The sequence below is a fragment of the Notamacropus eugenii genome, chromosome 4 (genome assembly GCF_028372415.1).
Source record: "Notamacropus eugenii isolate mMacEug1 chromosome 4, mMacEug1.pri_v2, whole genome shotgun sequence".
NCBI lineage: Eukaryota > Metazoa > Chordata > Mammalia > Diprotodontia > Macropodidae > Notamacropus > Notamacropus eugenii.
This window is the reverse complement of record NC_092875.1, coordinates 55050895-55067837: the sequence shown is the minus strand read 5'-3', so window position 1 is coordinate 55067837 and position 16943 is coordinate 55050895. Positions and strand designations below refer to the sequence as shown.

The 16943-nt window shown below is 42.8% G+C and overlaps 1 protein-coding gene across 3 annotated transcripts in view; it reads right to left on the bottom strand.

Moving 5' to 3' along the window:
- The window catches only part of UNC13A (unc-13 homolog A), a 73159-nt gene extending 63788 nt beyond the window's left edge, over positions 1-9371 (bottom strand). For all 3 annotated transcript variants that reach the window (XR_011965479.1, XM_072601080.1, XM_072601081.1), the window contains exons 1-3: positions 9292-9371; positions 5875-5992; positions 5095-5218 (exon numbers count right to left, since the gene is read on the bottom strand). Coding sequence is in view for 2 of the 3 variants with exons in the window: in XM_072601080.1 (XP_072457181.1) it covers positions 5095-5218; positions 5875-5992; positions 9292-9296 (247 nt within the window). In the remaining variant the exon portion in view is untranslated. The remainder of the gene's footprint in view (positions 1-5094; positions 5219-5874; positions 5993-9291) is intronic.
- Positions 9372-16943: the final 7572 nt, after the last annotated feature.

Genomic DNA, 16943 nt, shown 5'->3' with positions numbered 1-16943 from the left:
ATAGTTGCAGCAACTGTAACCATTCCAACTCATCTATTAAGATAAACTATTGTCTCTAAGTCCTCTTCCAAAAATAGATACCCATAATCCTGTGTTCTTACAATCTTCCAAAAACAAACAAAAAAATTGGCCCTAATTATCACTATTTTTTAGAAAAGTTTAACAAATATAAAACAGTTGCCACAACTAGGAGGCCAAATGAACCCAGAAAGCAATTCAGCTATCGAACACTGACCTCTGCCAACCAGAGAGGTATTAAAAAGCAAAGACCACACCACTTTAGAGTACAACACTTACTCATTTGCAAAACATCACAGAAAAGGAGGATGGAAGATTTTTCACAGTATTGCCTTACAGAAGAGTGAAAAATAGTGAATGGGAAAACAAGGCTACAAATAATTGGTGTAAGATCCAACAAGGCCCCATAATCTTGAAAATATTTTTAGCTGAAATGGGAAAACTCAACAATAGATATGAAATATACACTTGCCAGCTTTCCTATATAATTCATTTTCATCATAAAAAACAGTAGAATAGCCATATATAGACTCTACCACGTCAGTACTCAATGTGGAAGTAGAATTGGCACTCAAGAAGTGAGAACAGCTTTACCTAACAAAATGCACAAGAAGTCCATATGGAGGTGATATTTTTAAAGGCATGAAAGAATCAGTTTTGAGGATATTACAAAGGTGAGGAATTTCCAAAAGGATGAAAAAAAACCAAACCCATGGACAGCATTCTTACTAAAGCGAAGTTGACTGAAAAGACACCAGTAGCCATAAATCAGGACTTTCTTTCCCATCTACATAAAAACTTTATAAGAATGGTCTAGATAGGTGTTGAGAGTATCCTAGATGAAAATATAAGAAAGGAATAATACATTTCTACAATCACATTTCCAAATCATACCACATCTTCATAGCCACATAAGAAAAGCTATTTGTTATTGCTCAGTCACGTCCCACTCTCCTTGATACCATTTAGGATTTTCTTGGCAAAGATACTGGAATGGTTTACCATTTCCTTCATCAGCTCACTTGACGGAGGAGAAAACTGAGGCAAACAAGATTAAGTGACTTGCCAAGGGTTACACAGGTAGTAAGTATCTGAGGATGGATTTGAACTCAGGAAGATCAGCGTTTCTGACTCCAAGCCCAGCACTCTCTTCATCGTGCCATCTGACTACCCAATGAAAGGTATAGAAAATATAAAATCCCATTGTGTTTACTGTTCATCAATTACCCCAAAAATAAATAAATAAAAGCAATTGACTGAGTAAAACAAAACATACCCTTAAAGGGTCTCCTCAACTAAGTATCTCCCACTCATAGATTAAGATTATACAAGATTCCATGACATGTCTGCAATCACAGATATAACTTTGTTCAATAATTCTCTGAATATCAGTAAGGCCTTAATAAGTGTTTATTGAATTACAATAACTCATTTTTATAAAACTGTAAAGTTTTTGAAGTGCCTTTTTCAAAACAAGCCTGTTAGGTTTTGAAAGAATTATCATCCCTATTTTATAGAAGAAGAAATTGCAGCTCCGAGAAATTAAGTGCCTTGCCATGAGCAAACAGAAAGTAAGAGTCTAAGGTGGGATTTAGACCCAGGTCTCCTGGCTTCAGATATAGAATTCTTTCTATTATTCTATGCTGCCCTAGAGTGAAATTGTTAAGCAAGTTAGGCATAAAGCAAACATACGTTTGTTAACATATGTTAACAAATGGGTTTGGTGTTGTCACCAAAGATAATGTAGGCTAAATGGAAAAAGAACTCCCAATTGATTGCAAGGATTTCCAGGTATTCCTGTTTTTACATTGGGCCAATAGCATGAAACTCAGCACATTTAGGGCCTCCTAAAGTGATTGCCATGGATCATCAAAAGAAACAAGACTAGTCTGTCTACACACAAAAAGCTAAGTGGATAAAGAATGTATGTTACCCAGATGATGAGAAGTAGTTGAATGGACAGCCCATTGAGTTAGTCCATCCATGCATATACCTGGGATAGGGACAGCAGATGGACAGTAAATTGAACAGAAGGTCAGAGCAGCCTTGGTAGCTTGTGGGAAGCTATTCATTGCTTTCAGTGATCCCAGGCTGAAGAAGGCCATCCTTTTAAACATCAGCAGTCTACTTACAATGCTATATGGCTTCAAATCATAAAGTATCAAGATCTTAAAATTGCCAATGACCCAAAGGGCGACAGAAAGTTGAAACATGCATATGTACTTTGTAGACTGCAAAGCAGACCCTTTCTGAATGTTTTTAAATGCACAAAATAAAATACGTAGAATTTAAAAAGAAACTACTCGAGATATAATTACCAAAATTTTTTTAAATCCAAGGCCATGGCCCCCAGGTTAGGTACTCCTGTTCTACAGCAAGGCTTCTAGAAAGTTGAGTAGCTCCTGTATGGAGAATTGATGGAAGGACATAGACAGGAATTATATAGGATGAGGTTCTTGTGATCAACATCAATGGAGATACCAACTGCATCAATAGAACCATGGGATCATCAAAGACTTGTTAGAGTTTGCACCCTATAAATGGAGTCTCCTTCCTTAACACTCAATCAAGGCAATCTCCAGGCCAGACGTCAGTCCCCTCTCATTCCAGGGCTGCTCTGTTCTGCCTCGGCACTCCTCTAGAACCAACGCTGATGCCCTGGAAATAAGAAGCTGCTAACAATGGCAGCATTGTGGTGGAGAGAATAGAAGCTAAAGGTAAGATTGAGGAAAGCAACTGCACAAAGTGTCTCCAGTGGAAGGGTGGTAGAGTTGTCTTCAGGTCCCCTCCTTCTCTGTAACTAAGCTTGGGTCATAGCCCTCATTTCCAACTGCCTGAGAGAAAAGACGGACTAGGAAAGTACTCTGTACACAGTAGACACTTATTACAGAATCTCAGGGCACCTATGCCAACCCTTATCCAAGCAGGAATCTCCTCTACAACATCCCTGATAAGAGATTATCCAATCTTCTCTCAAATATCTGTACAGCGAGGAGAAACTCATTATTTTTTAACAAAACAAGTTGCCTTTCCACAAGTAGGGCAATCCAGTCTGGGAGAGGAGGAGGAATGCTTTCTTTGATGTTCTGAATATTTAGGGAAAGAGGCCAAGGCTGTCTATCAGTGATGGTGAAGCCTGAGGCCAACTTGCAGAACTCCACCAAAGCTCAAAATTTCTTAGTTCTATCTCAATGTGAAAAGACAAAGAGATGGCTTAAGGAGAAGGCCTCAAAATGTTCCCAAGACAGAGAGCTACAGAATCTCAGCATGTGAAAGAGAGAAAGAACTTCAGAGGTCATACATAACAATCCATAGCGGAATGGAAATCATATTCCTGAGAAGTAGTTATTCACCTTCTATTTGAAAGTCTTGATTTAATAACAGAAAACTTACTACCCCTAAAAGGACCCCATCCCTGTTTTAGCCAGCTCTAATTGTGAAGAGGTTTTTTTTCCTTATACTGAGCTTGAATGGACTTTCTACCAGTTGCTCCTCATATGCTAAGGATAATAACAAGGCCTTTCAAATAGACGTTAGGCTCAGTAGCATAATGAGGTCCTGGTAAAAACAATTAACGTTATTTTTTGTTGCTGTTGAGTTGTTTCAGTTATCCAAGGACTTGGCAATACTTGAAGACAGTAACCATTTCCCTCTAAATCTTTCCTTCAGTCTAAATATTCCCTATTGCTTCACCTTATGCTCATATTTCAGGGTTTCCAGTTCCTTTCCTATATTGGTCTCCCATCTCTGGATACAGTCTAGCTCATCAATGACCTCCCTAAAATGTGATACTCAGAATAGCACACATTGTCCATGTATAGTATGATTAGAGCAGAGGACAATGGGTACCTTCACCTTCTCCATTCTGGACACCATGCCTTTTTAATGGTAGAGTAGAATAACATTGGTCAGGTAGTTGGTGTAGTGGATAGGGTGCTGATGCTGGAGACAGGAAGACCTAAGTTCAAATTTGGCCTCACATACTTACTAGCTGTGTGAACCTGGGCAAGTCATTGAACCCTATTTGCCTCAATTTCCTCATCTATAAAATTAGCTAGAGAAGGAAATGGTGAACCACATCAGTATCTTTGCCAAGAAAACCCCAGATGAAGTCATGTAGAGTTGGATACAACTGAAAGGACTCAACAGCAACAAAGAATAACATTAATTGTTTTTACCAGGATCTCATTATGTTCTTGAGGCATATTGAGCTTAATATCTATTTAAAAGGCCTTGTTATTATCCTTAGCATTCACCACCAGTCTCAGCTCATTCTGGGATTTAGTGTGGCTAACACTAACCTTAAAGGACCATGACATGCTTTGTACTCATTCTCTATCACTTATCCTTGATGTTCTTCAGGCATCCTTTATATCTGAGTGGAGGATGAACTTTCAGTAGCCTCAAGGCAGCTCTCTTTTCTTCTTTAATAGAACCATTTGCTTTTATATGATCAGAATTTCTTTCTTGAAAAAAAATCTCATCACTCTTGAACTGACTTCTCCTGTAGAATCTTACAATACTGTCTATCCTTTCTCTGAATTCTGGAATCCGTCCTCTTAAACATAGGAAACATATCAGACAATGCCCTCCTTCATCTGTGACAAATTCTAACATTTTCCCAAATTCTTCTTTGGCTTCCAGGTGCTCCTTATTGGTGAGAATCAGGTCCACATGCCCATTTTCAGCTATCCACCTTTTAGCAGAGAACTTTAGCAGATAGTCATATAGATGAAGTCTCTCATCACAGTTATATAACTCTTCTTTGTGATCTGCTTCTAGAAGTCATCATTCATTTCTTCCTTCCGGCCAAGCAGTCTGTAATGTGCTCTTATTATAGTATCATGTCTATTCTCTGTCCATTCATATTAAACCAAATGCCCTCCATTATACTTTTTGCATTTTAGTCCACGGGTGTCCACATAGCAGTATATTTTCTTGATATAAAATTCTAGACATGAGTTAGATTCTAGCAAGTCTCAGAGTGGAGGAAAAGGGGGATAGAGTAGGGCTTGAGGAAAGTTCTGGGAACTCTCCTTTGACTGGTACGTTCTAAGTTCTGCCTCCAGCACTTACCCAAGGGCAGTTCAAAGCGGGTGTCCAGGAGAATTCGATGAAAAGTGGGGTCCTTGGTACCACAGATCTCATTGTCTGTCATGATGACTTGAGAGTCCAGGGTTAGCCATTCACCAGGGCCCTCCTGAGAAAGGAAACCCCATCAAATCCAGAAGTGGTCAGAGGAAGAAGGTTAGGGGAGAGAAGAAAGCATCCAAAGGTTAAAACCAATGCCAAGGAAAAATGTTCCTGGAGGAGGGTAGGAGCACCAAGTGGTGGGTATCCTTGTACTCCATCAGCTAATGCTCATTCTAAGTCTCTTGGCACCCCTCCACTATGCACTGTTTCAGCCAGTCCCTACCAGGAGACATTCAAAATACAATGATATTCTGAGAAAGCCACTGTATCTCTGAGGTGGGAGTCTAAAGGGGGATCACAGCAGCATTAAGGCTCTGGATCAAAGTGATGCAATTAGGGTTGAGGCCAGGAAAAAGAACAGAACAGATGCTGTGTATCAGTCAAAGGGCAAAAAATACACCACCACCCCTTTCCTGCTCTACCTTGGGAAAAGGGGAGAATTCCATAAGAAAGATGAGCCAGGAACTATCCACAGCTCTTTTATACCTCCTTCAGGAAGCTTGTTGGGGAGCCCTGGACATGCTCCCAGACCTGCCAGCATCACCTTTGACCACTGTCTCCTCCTACTGTCCTGCCTCCTTCCCCACTTTTGAACATGGATTCAGTTTCTAAAGGCAGTGCTTGGTTCTTTGCTCTTGCCTATACCCCATCTCTTGTGCTCACCTCATTAGACTGGCGAATGGTGCGGAGGGGGATCCATACGGTGCCCACCATGGTGTCCCAGATGAGCCCTTTGTTCCAAACTTCCACTGTCAGGCCAAGGTCCAGGCGATTAATTTCACTGGCAGAAGAGGTAGAAGGAAAGGGGGGAGAGCAGTCATTTGTAGATCCATAGCCGGAAATGAGACCATAAGGTAGTTGGGAGACACAGTGAATAAAATATGAGGGTTAGAGTCAGGTGGACCTGAGCTCAGATCCAGGCTCAGACACTTATCAGCTGTGTGTCCTTGGGCAGGTCATTTACACTCTATCAACTTCAGTTACCCCAACTGTCAAATGGGGGTGATAACAGCACTTACCATAGGCACCTGGTGGCACAGTGGCTAGAGTGCTGGGCAGAGAGTCAGAAAGACCTCATTTTGTTGTTGTTAAGCTGACACTTCTCAGGCCAACCACCAGAGGCAGGAAATCAGAATCCCCACTCCCTCCTCCCAATAGTGGGAGATGAGATCCTTCCAGACTCCACTTCACAAACGTTGTTTATACCATTTGGATGAACCACATACAAGCTTTTGGATAAGATGAATGACTTCTAGGCCTTATCACCTGCCCTTTAACTGCATCTGAAGAACTTTCAGGCCTTTCCATTTGTCCTGGAGCTGAAGTATCTTATATGTGTTGTCTCCCCTCCACCCCCATCCATACCCCTCAAGTAGAATATGAGGTCCTTGGGAGCAAGGACTGACGCTTTTTCTATTTGTGTCCCTGATATTTGGCACATAGTCAGCACTACATCAATGCTTTCTTATTCAGTCATTCATTGACTTAATAAATGCTTGTTGAATGGAATGGAACTGAATTTTGTTACTCTGTTCCCTTTGCCTGAAATCTCAAGTGCTCTTCCTCCCTCCCTCTCTCCCTCTCTCTCCCTCTCTCTCCCTTTCTCTCTCTGTCTCTCTGTCTCTCTCTCTCTCTCTATCCCTCCCTCTCTCTCTCTGTCTCTCTCTTCCTCTCTTTCTGTCTCTCTCAGTCTCTGTCTCTTTGTCTCTGTCTCTCTCTCCCCCTGTTGAACTCTACCCATCTTTTAAAGACAAACTCAAATGCTATTTCCTCCCAGAAGAACCTGGTTGATAATGACATTCCCCTTTGTTTGTAGCTCCCTACTGTATGTATCATGTAATAAGTCATTCTCTAACTACCTGTGTTTGCTTTTTCATCTTCCACAAGGTTGTAAACTCCATAAAAGTAGAGTCTTCGCCTGAACAAAACCTTGAATCTTCCCCATGCCTGAGCATCTGTATACAACAGGCCCCAAAGAAATATTTGTGAATTTCTTGTTGTACTTCATTCTGCCTCCCCCTCAAGACTATAGCTAGTTAGGGGCTCCCCAGTGACTACTCGCCCCTCTCCCATAAGCTTTCCTGGGTTATAAGGGGCTATCTATAGTCTCTCCCACTCCTTAGATCCTGGGCCCTAGACTCAGGTCAGCTCTGCCCAGCATCTAGACAGCAACAAGGGCTTACTGTGTTGAAAAGAGTGCTGGGCTAGGAGTCAAGAGATCTGTGTTTGAGCTCTGGCAACCGTGGCCAAGTCACTTCTACTCCCAGAGTCTCAGTTTCATCCTCTGTAAAATAGGATTGATGACTTTTGCACCACCCACCTCCCAAAAGACCTATGAGAAAGAGTTTTGTAAATGGTAGAGAATAAAAACTGAGGCCATGGTATTGATCTCAGGTCTATAACTGACTTGTTTTATAATGGCTAACATTCACATAGGGCTTTAAGATTTGCAAAGCACTTCACAAATATCACTTCATCTGAATCTCCCAACCACCTTAGGAGATAGGGGCTATTATGGTCCCCATTTTACAGGTGAGGAAATTGAGGTAGACAAAGGTTAATGTCACACAAGTGTTTGAGGTCAAATTCGAACTCAGGTCTTCCTGACTCCAAGTCCAGTACTCTATCACCTGTACCACCAGGCTGCCTAGTTGCATGACTTTGATCAAGTAAGCCATTCTGCCTGAGCCTCAGTTTCCTTCTGTAAACTGAGAGGATTAGACTAGGTGATCACTGATATCCCTTCCAGTTCCAAATCCCACGAACTTACGAATGTAGCTGTATGACCTTGGGTAAGTCAACTGTGGAGCCTCATTTTCCTCATTTGTAAAATGGGAATAATAATAATTAAGTTCCCTTCCTCATAAGGTTGCTGTGAGGAAAACACTTGCCATACCTTAACCCACTATGGAAATGCAAATTATTATTATCATTAGTAGTAGTAGTGTTTTGGCTTCTCCCTTGGAAAGGGGATATGGATTGTTACGGGCATATGATTCTAGTGACTCATCAACTTGAGACTCCAGGAAAATGATTGGGGCTGAAAGCCAATGACAAACACCAGACACAATGCCAGAGATGAAAAGGGGAGAGGATTTATGTCCAGAGACCTCTGGGGATCACCTGGTGGAAGGATACCTTATGGGAACTTAGAGCAAGCTAATGAGTCTGATTGAATTAGGAAGATGTGGGGCTAAGATTTTCATGTTCCAAGCCTGCAATCCCTGACTTACCAGTTCTGAACTCTCAGTTTGCTTTGCTATGGATTTTCCCTTTGGCGGCTAGTAAAATAATAGGATTGGGATCTAGAAAGGGCCTTACAGGCAATTTGGCCCAACTCCACTCCAGTTAATAGGTAAGAAAACTAAGGCAAAAAAAAAGTGATTTGATCAAAGGGACTTTAGTGAGTCAAAAGGGCCCTTGTGGCGGAAAAAATAAACCCAACCAACTTTCATCTTGCATGAATTGGGGTGAAGAAAGAAATAAAATTGTCCACACCAAGGCCAGGGATCTGGAGAAATCTGGTACCTTAACAGCAAGGTAGGACAGATGGCTGTAGGAAGTAGGTACAAGAATAATCCTAGCAGCTTGGAGGGGCTGTCTGTCTGGGAGCGGGGGGCAGGAGGGGGAACCTACATGATTGAGTCTGGTGAATGTTGGCCCAGCTTTTCATTTGGCAGCTTTCTTTACAGACTGAAAAATAAAAGCCTAAGTAGCTGAATAATATGGAGCAGTGAAAAAACCAATGGACCTGAAGTCCGAGGACCCAAGTGCGAGTCCCAAGTGAGTCCCTTGGTGACCTTGCGCAAGCCTCTTTCCCTAACGTGAATCTCAGGCTATCTGTGAAATGGGGATACGAATCCTCACTCTACTAACCTCTCAGGGGATATTTGAGGCCCAAATGATAGGATGGATGGAGAAAAGCTTTGTAAACAGAAAAATCATCTGTGAAGTACTATGTATATTTGAATAATTATTATCATTCAGTCCTGTGCTCTGAGTCAGCTTCCACAGACCTTCACAGCTGCTGGGCCTGAATAGATAAGCAAGTGTGGCTACTGGGGTGCTACTGATACTTACAACATGAAATCTTGCTCCCAGCATGGCAAGTTCCCCCGCACCGCAATAGTGGTGCTCTTAACATTCTGCACCTTCAGGGTCACGTAGGTATTGAATTTTTCTGGGGGAAGAGATAGAAGACAGAGTGAAAAGGCTGTTGGGGTTGGGCCCACTGGATCTCTCTGACCCTCCCTTAGTGACTCCAATTTATTAACATTAAGAACTCCCCAAACCACCCCCAGACCAACCTCAAACAGACTTTGGGTGTGTAGAAAGCATTAAGAACACAGACAATCTTCATGCCCATGTCCTCAGACCCATCTCTTCTCAATTCATAGGGAGCAGAGTCTATTGTATTGCCCAAGAGTCTGCCCTCTTGTAGAATCATAGTCTCAGAGTCGAGTACTTGGTCCTACATGAATCTGAGTAAGAATCCTATCTACAAAATGCCAGAGGAGCAGTCAACCAGCCTCAACTTAAGGACCCTCTAGAGGCAGGAAATTCATTACAAATGAAGACAGACCATTTCACTTTTGGATGGGTCTTTGTTAAGAAGTTTCCTCTCATACTGAACCAAAATCAGTGTCTCTGCAAATTTCTTCTACTGGTCCTAGATCTACCCTCTGTGGAAAAGAAGTCTTCTCAAGCCAACTCCCTCCTTCCCAAAAGATTTGATGTGTTTTTGCCAATGAGACACTATTTTGTTACGAAGAATTTGTGGAGGATGGAGGAGAGACGAGCTGCCTCTCTTCTCCACCCCATCTCCTATCCTTAAATGTTGCCCTTCCAAACGAGAGGGCATTCACACACATTCCCATCTCACACATTCCCATCTCACTCTATCACAACAAAAAACAAGGGGGGGTGTCACTTACCTTGAGCACCATCAAACTTGGCTTTTTTGACTGTAGAAAGAGACAGAGAGGAGAGGCAAAGAGAGGGAAAGATGGGGAGAGGGAAAAACATGGAGATGAAATGGCAGAAAGAGAAATGAAGTTGAGAATACAGGTAGAAGGAAAGATGAGCAGAGGAAGTGAGGAGAAGAAGAGATAAAAGAGATGAGAAGAGATGAAAAAGGAGAAATAAGACAAAGGGATGGGAGAGGAGAGAGAAGAGGTAGAAGAGAGAGTAATGAGAACAGATGGAAAAAGACATGAAATGAGATGGGAAGGGGGTATGGAAAAGGAAAATATGAGGGAGAGATGAAAAGGAGAGAGGGGAGAGGGAAAAGGGAGAAAGGGGCCATGTTATTGAAAAGACAGATAAACATAAGCTGAAAGCAGGAGAGATAACGAAAAGTGTACCCATAACCCTTGGCCCCAAGTTTCTCCTCCCATCACCTCTCATGGCCCACCCTTAACTTTCCCTCTTGTGAAGAACCTGACCAGCCAACCTTTTTCTGAAATCTGGCCATACTAGAAACAGAACAAAACAAGAAAAAATATTAAGATAGAGATATTTTTTTGTGCCCCAGACCAGAGAAGGGGGCATGCATGTGTAGATGCAAGTACATGATAAAGGATAGAGGATGCTGGTAAAGATGTCAATAACTTGAGGGGAGGAGCCAAGATGGCAGAGTAGAAAGATACACATATGTTAGCTCCAAACCCACAGACCATAAAATACCTGTAAAGAAAACTCCCAACAAATTCAGGAGCAGCAGAAGCCACAGAACAATAGAGCAGAGGAGATTTCTGCTCCAGAGAGACCTGAAAAACTGACCTGAAAGGTCCGTCGTGCACTGGACCTGGAGCACAGCCCAACCCTGCCTTGGCTGCGCACGTGTGCGGCACTGAGGGGAGCAGATCCAAGCAGGCTTCAGGGACAGAATCTCCAGCAGCAGCCCAGGTCCCTCCACCCATAGGCACCAAAGGTCAGTGAGAGGGTCTTTTGGGCTTGCCGAGAGAGGAGCAAGGTGTCCCCATAACTCAGGCCCCCTCGGGAGGCAGCAGCAGAGGACAGGGGCTCCCAAAGCAGGCAGGAGCTCAGATCCATTGTTGAAGGTCTCTGCATAAACCCCCTGAGGGAACTGAGCCCCATGAGGCAGCCCTGCCGCCACCCCAGCACATGAACTTAATCTCACATTGAATAGCAGCCCTGCCCCCACCAAAAGCCCTGAGGCTGGGAAGCAGCATTTGAATCTCAGACCCCAAGCTCTGGCTAGGCAGATCTGGAGGCAAGGTGGGTGTGGAGAAGACACTCAGAAGTCAAGTAACTGGCTGGGAAAATGCCCAGAAAAGGGGGGGAAAAATAAGACCATAGAAGGTTACTTTCTTGGTGAACAGATACCTCCTCCCTTCCTTTCTGATGAGGAAGAACAATGCTTACCATCAGGGAAAGACATAGAAATCAAGGTTTCAGTATCCCAAACATCCAAAATAAGTATTCAATGGGCTCAGGCCATGGAAGAGCTCAAAAAGGATTTTGAAAATCAAGTTAGAGAGGTAGAGGAAAAACTGGGAAGAGAAATGAGAGAGATGCAAGAAAAGCATGAAAAGCAGGTCAACACCTTGCTAAAGGAGACCCCCAAAAAATGCTGAAGAAAATAACACCTTGAAAAATAGGCTAACTCAATTGGTAAAAGAGGTTCAAAAAGCCATTGAGGAGAAGAATGCTTTCAAAAGCAGAATTAGCCAAATGGAAAAGGAGGTTCAAAAGCTCACTGAAGAAAGTAGTTCTTTCAAAATGAGAATGGAACAGATGGAGGCTAATGACTTTATGAGAAACCAAGAAATCACAAAACAAAACCAAAAGAATGAAAAAATGGAAGATCATGTGAAATATCTCATTGGAAAAACAACTGACCTGGAAAACAGATCCAGGAGAGACAATTTAAAAATTATGGGACTACCTGAAAGCCATGATAAAAAAAAAGAGCCTAGACATCATCTTTCATGAAATTATCAAGGAAAACTGCCCTGAGATTCTAGAACCAGAGGGCAAAATAAGTCTTCAAGGAATTCACTGATCACCACCTGAAAGAGATCCAAAAAGAGAAACTCCTAGGAACATTGTGGCCAAATTCCAGAGTTCCCTGGTCAAGGAGAAAATGTTGCAAGCAGCTAGAAAGAAACAATTCAAATATTGTGGAAATACAATAAGGATAACACAAGATCTAGCAGCTTCTACATTAAGGGATCAAAGGGCATGGAATAGGATATTCCAGAAGTCAAAGGAACTAGGACTAAAACCAAGAATCACCTACCCAGCAAAACTGAGTATAATACTTCAGGGGGAAAAATGGTCTTTCAATAAAATCGAGGACTTTCAAGCATTCTTGATGAAAAGACCAGCGCTGAGAAGAAAATTTGACTTTCAAACACAAGAATGAAGAGAAGCATGAAAAGGTAAACAGCAAAGAGAAGTCATAAGGGACTTACTAAAGTTGAACTGTTTACACTCCTACATGGAAAGACAATATTTGTAACTCTTGAAACTTTTTAGTATCTGGGTAGTGGATGGAATTACACACACACACACACACACACACACACACACACACACAGAGAGAGCACAGAGTGAATTGAATAGGATGGGATCATATCTTTAAAAAATGAAATTAAGTGGTGAGAGAGAAATATATTGGGAGGAGAAAGGGAGAAATGGAATGGGGCAAACTATCTCTCATAAAAGAGGCAAGCAAAAGACTTTTTAGTGGAGGGAAAAAGAGGGGAGGTGAGAGAAAAACATGAAGTTTACTCTCATCACATTCCACTAAAGGAAGGAATAAAATGCACACTCATCTTGGTATGAAAACCTATCTTACAATACAGGAAAGTGGGGGAGAAGGGGATAAGCAAGGTGGGGGATGGTGGAAGGGAGGGCAATGGGAGGAGGGAGCAATTTGAAGTCAACACTCTTGGGGAGGGACAGGATCAAAAGAAAGAATAGAAGCAACAGGGGACAGGATAGGATGGAGGGAAACATAGTTAGTCTTACACAACATGACAATTATGGAAGTCATTTGCAAAACCACACAGATATGGCCTATATCGAATTGCTTGCCTTCCAAAGGGAATAGGTGGGGAGGGAGGGATGAAGAGAAGTTGGAACTCAAAGTTTTAGGAACAACTGTAGAGTTCTGTTCTTGCTACTAGGAAATAAGAAATACAGGCAAAGGGGTATAGAAAGTTATCTGGCCCTACAGGACAAAAGAGAAGATGGGGACAAGGGAAGGGAGGGATGATAGAAGAGAGGGCAGATTGGTGATAGGGGCAATCAGAATGCTCAGTGTTTTGGGGTGGGGGAGGGGACAAATGGGGAGAAAATTTGGAACCCAAAATTTTGTGAAAATGAATGTTAAAAGTTAAATAAATAAATTAAAAACAACAACAACAACAAAAAACCAGAGTTGGCCAGACCTTTGAAATCCAAATGTAATAGAGAAAAGAAACATAAGAAAGGTAAATAAATTTAAATTGCTAAAAAAAAAGATGTCAATAACCTAAGGAAGATTTTGCCCATTCTCTCCCTTGTCTTCAGTAGAGCTTCCTGCCAATGAAGTTTATCAAAGCATTGTCACTGACAGAAATATCTCCAGTGTTTATCCTTTTTCTCAGGGTGGTGGGTTGTCTTGAGGAGGGGGGAAGAGAATCACTGGCATTCCTATCTTATTCTGTGCTGTAAATCTTTAGCCCTAGGGACTTGACCAGAGACTCCTTTTGGGTTAGTGTTACCCAGGCGAAAATAGATTCCCTCCTTCCTACTCCTACTCCTCAAGTCTTCCTCATCAGTGGCTGGAGAATGGAGTTTAATAGGGGGCCTGACTGGGCTAATGCAATCATTCCTGGAAAGTGTCCAGGCCCTTCTAGGGGCTCCCTTCTCACTGCCAGGAACAGTTATAGAGGGGAAACGGATGTTTTTCTGAAGACATTAAAGCTAGGAAGCAATGCAGAAAGTCTGTGAGCAAGTGAAAAGCTTGAGAGATGGACAGAAGAAGCCAGACATCACAAAGTCAGGCTTCTGGGGTTAGACTTTGGTTAGAGTCAGACCTCAGCTAGACTCATTAAGGCCAGCCCTTTGTCCCTAGAGAATCATGACTTATCTGTCATATCAGAGGAGTGGGGTGGGGAGGTGGAAAGAGATCTTTTCTAATCTCCCAAATTCTCATGGAAGTAAGAGACGAAAATAGCTTACAAAGGAGAGAGAAGGAGACAGGATTGGGGAGAGACATGGTTACAGGAAATGGAAGAAACAGAATTAGATATAAGATGAACAGATAGATAGAAACGGAGAGACACTGGGGCAAAGATGAATAGAGGAAGATGGGAGGAGCAACAGGTGGCTGGAGAGAGAGATGAGCAGATGCAAGCTGGAGTGGTAAAGACTAGAGAAGGAAACAGGTGGGTGGTGGGAAGAAGAGGGAGAGAGGTGTGAGGAAAGAAAGATGAAAGGAAGAGAGGGAGAAACCAGGAGCGCCAGAGAGAGGGAGAGCACCTAGAGCAAAGCAAACTGCCTTCAGCACTGCATGGGGGACAGCTCCTTGATCCCACTGCTTCCAGCCTGCTGGGGGCTGAAGAGGAGTACAAAACATGATTTAAGGAAAAGGGACCCAGTCTCCTCTTTCTAAGAGCCCAGGGGGGTTGGTGACCCAGAATAGGGCCCAGCAGCAAAGGCTGCTCTGAGTCCAGGTCCAAGAAATGGAAAAATGATTTCTGGTTCTGAGCTCTGCAGGCTCCCTTAAACCCAGAGGATAGTCCTCATTTTTATTAGATCCAGAGCTTTGGGACTGGAAGTCAGAACACTTGAGTTCTGATTCTGCTACTAATTCATTGTATGACCTCAGGTAAGTAATTTCTGCTCTCTGGGTCTCATCAATAAAATGGCAGTTCCTAGCATTTCCTATTTCATTTTTTCTTTTTCTTTAAAAATGTTATTTACTCTGTGACAGTTAGGTGGAGCAATGGATAGAGTGCTGGGCCTGAAGTCAGGAAGATCTGAGTTCATATCCAACCTCAGACACTATGTAATCCTGGGCAAATCACTTAACTTCTGTTTGCCTCGGTTTCCTCAACTGTAAAATACGGGTAGTAATAGCATCTACTCTTAGGGTTGTTGTAAGAATCAAATTATATAATATTTGTAAAATGCTTAGCAGAGTGGCTGTAACATAGTAGGTGTTTAATAGATGATTGTTTCCTTCCTCCCTCCCTTCCTTCCTTCCTTCCTTATTTGAGAATGACTTTCTAGGAGCAGAAAGAGAGAGGATATTGAGAGTAATTCTGGTGATATAATAAATATCCATAAAAATCTATTTATCTATTTTAAAATGTATGGTAAGGTACTATGGCAAGAAAGTGTTGTGCACTTGTGACAGGTTTTTAGCATCATCAATTAAACAACAAATTCAATGTGACAAAAGTGCCTAGTATATTCAAGATGCTTTGTTAGGTGCTAAAGATATAAAAACAAAACCAAAGTAGATCTCTTCCTCAAGATACTAATTAGAATTGTTTCACTCCCAGCAAGTTGGGGGTAACTTGCCCTATCTACAAGCTCTGTTCAGGAGGCACCAACCCTGAATTGTGGAATAGATAGAGGGAAGAAAAGAGAGGAGACAGACTCACTGATGGGAATGAAGACTGCAGGGAAATAAAGATTCAGTGAAAGGCCTGGGGTCTCACCTACCCGGATAGGGGCTCAGAAGGGAGACTGAGACTGAGAGGATAGGGGCTCAGTGAGCAGAAGGAGGATTAAATAAGGGAATTGGGTTCAGAAAGAGGGATGGGATCTGAGTGTTAGAGGTCAATGAAACGGTCATGATAATTTCTCTGGACCTCAGTTTCTTCATCTGTAAAACAAGGGGTTTAAAATGAAAAATAATCTTTACCTATTCTTCCAGGTTTAACAACAACCACAACAACAAATCCTCTAAGATGCAATGTCTGAGGCCTGTCTTAAACAATGTCCCAAACTATGACCTGGGGCTCACATGCTTCTTGCTTCTCTGTTCTTTCATATTCTGTGACCCTGCCTCTTTCTATTTATCCTTTCCCTTGCCTTCCACAGACCTGGGAAAGCCGCCATGGGCCATTGTGGGCAGCCACAGTCATCGCTAATAAGTTCACTGCCCCTGGCCTATGACCATAGGGCTGGCTTGAATGGGTAAGGCCAGGAGAGATGCTCAGAGTCCTGCCCTGGCAAGGCTACTGCCAGATTCAGTGGCCCCTCCTCACTGCCGCTCCCAGTCACACGCTCCACGGCTATTTATAAAACTGAGCTGCCGCCAGAGGAGGATGTGGGTGATGCGGCCAGCCGCTGGGAGGAGGTCTGAGTTGAGAACAGTGGGGGATGGGCTGGGAAAGAGGAGGGAGAAAGGGATGGGGAGGAGGGGGACCCAGGGGAGCCATAAGACAAGGCCCGCCCGCTGATAATGAGCAGCCTGGAGACACCTTATTATTAAATCTCATTGTAATTAGTATGGCTGTGATCCACCAGCATCCGACACCCATTTACTAATGATCAGAGACAGTGTGGTGCCTCTGAGAGAGTCATGGACTGGGTAATCAGGAGACCTGGTTTCTGGTGCTGGCTGTCACTAAATTTACCGCGTGACCTTGGACAACCACTTCCCCTAGCTGAGTCTGTCTTCCCATGTGCAGAATGAGGGTTTTGGGCATCATGCTCAATAAGCACCAACAGTCACTGCCTTCTACAACTCACCCTCTCCACAG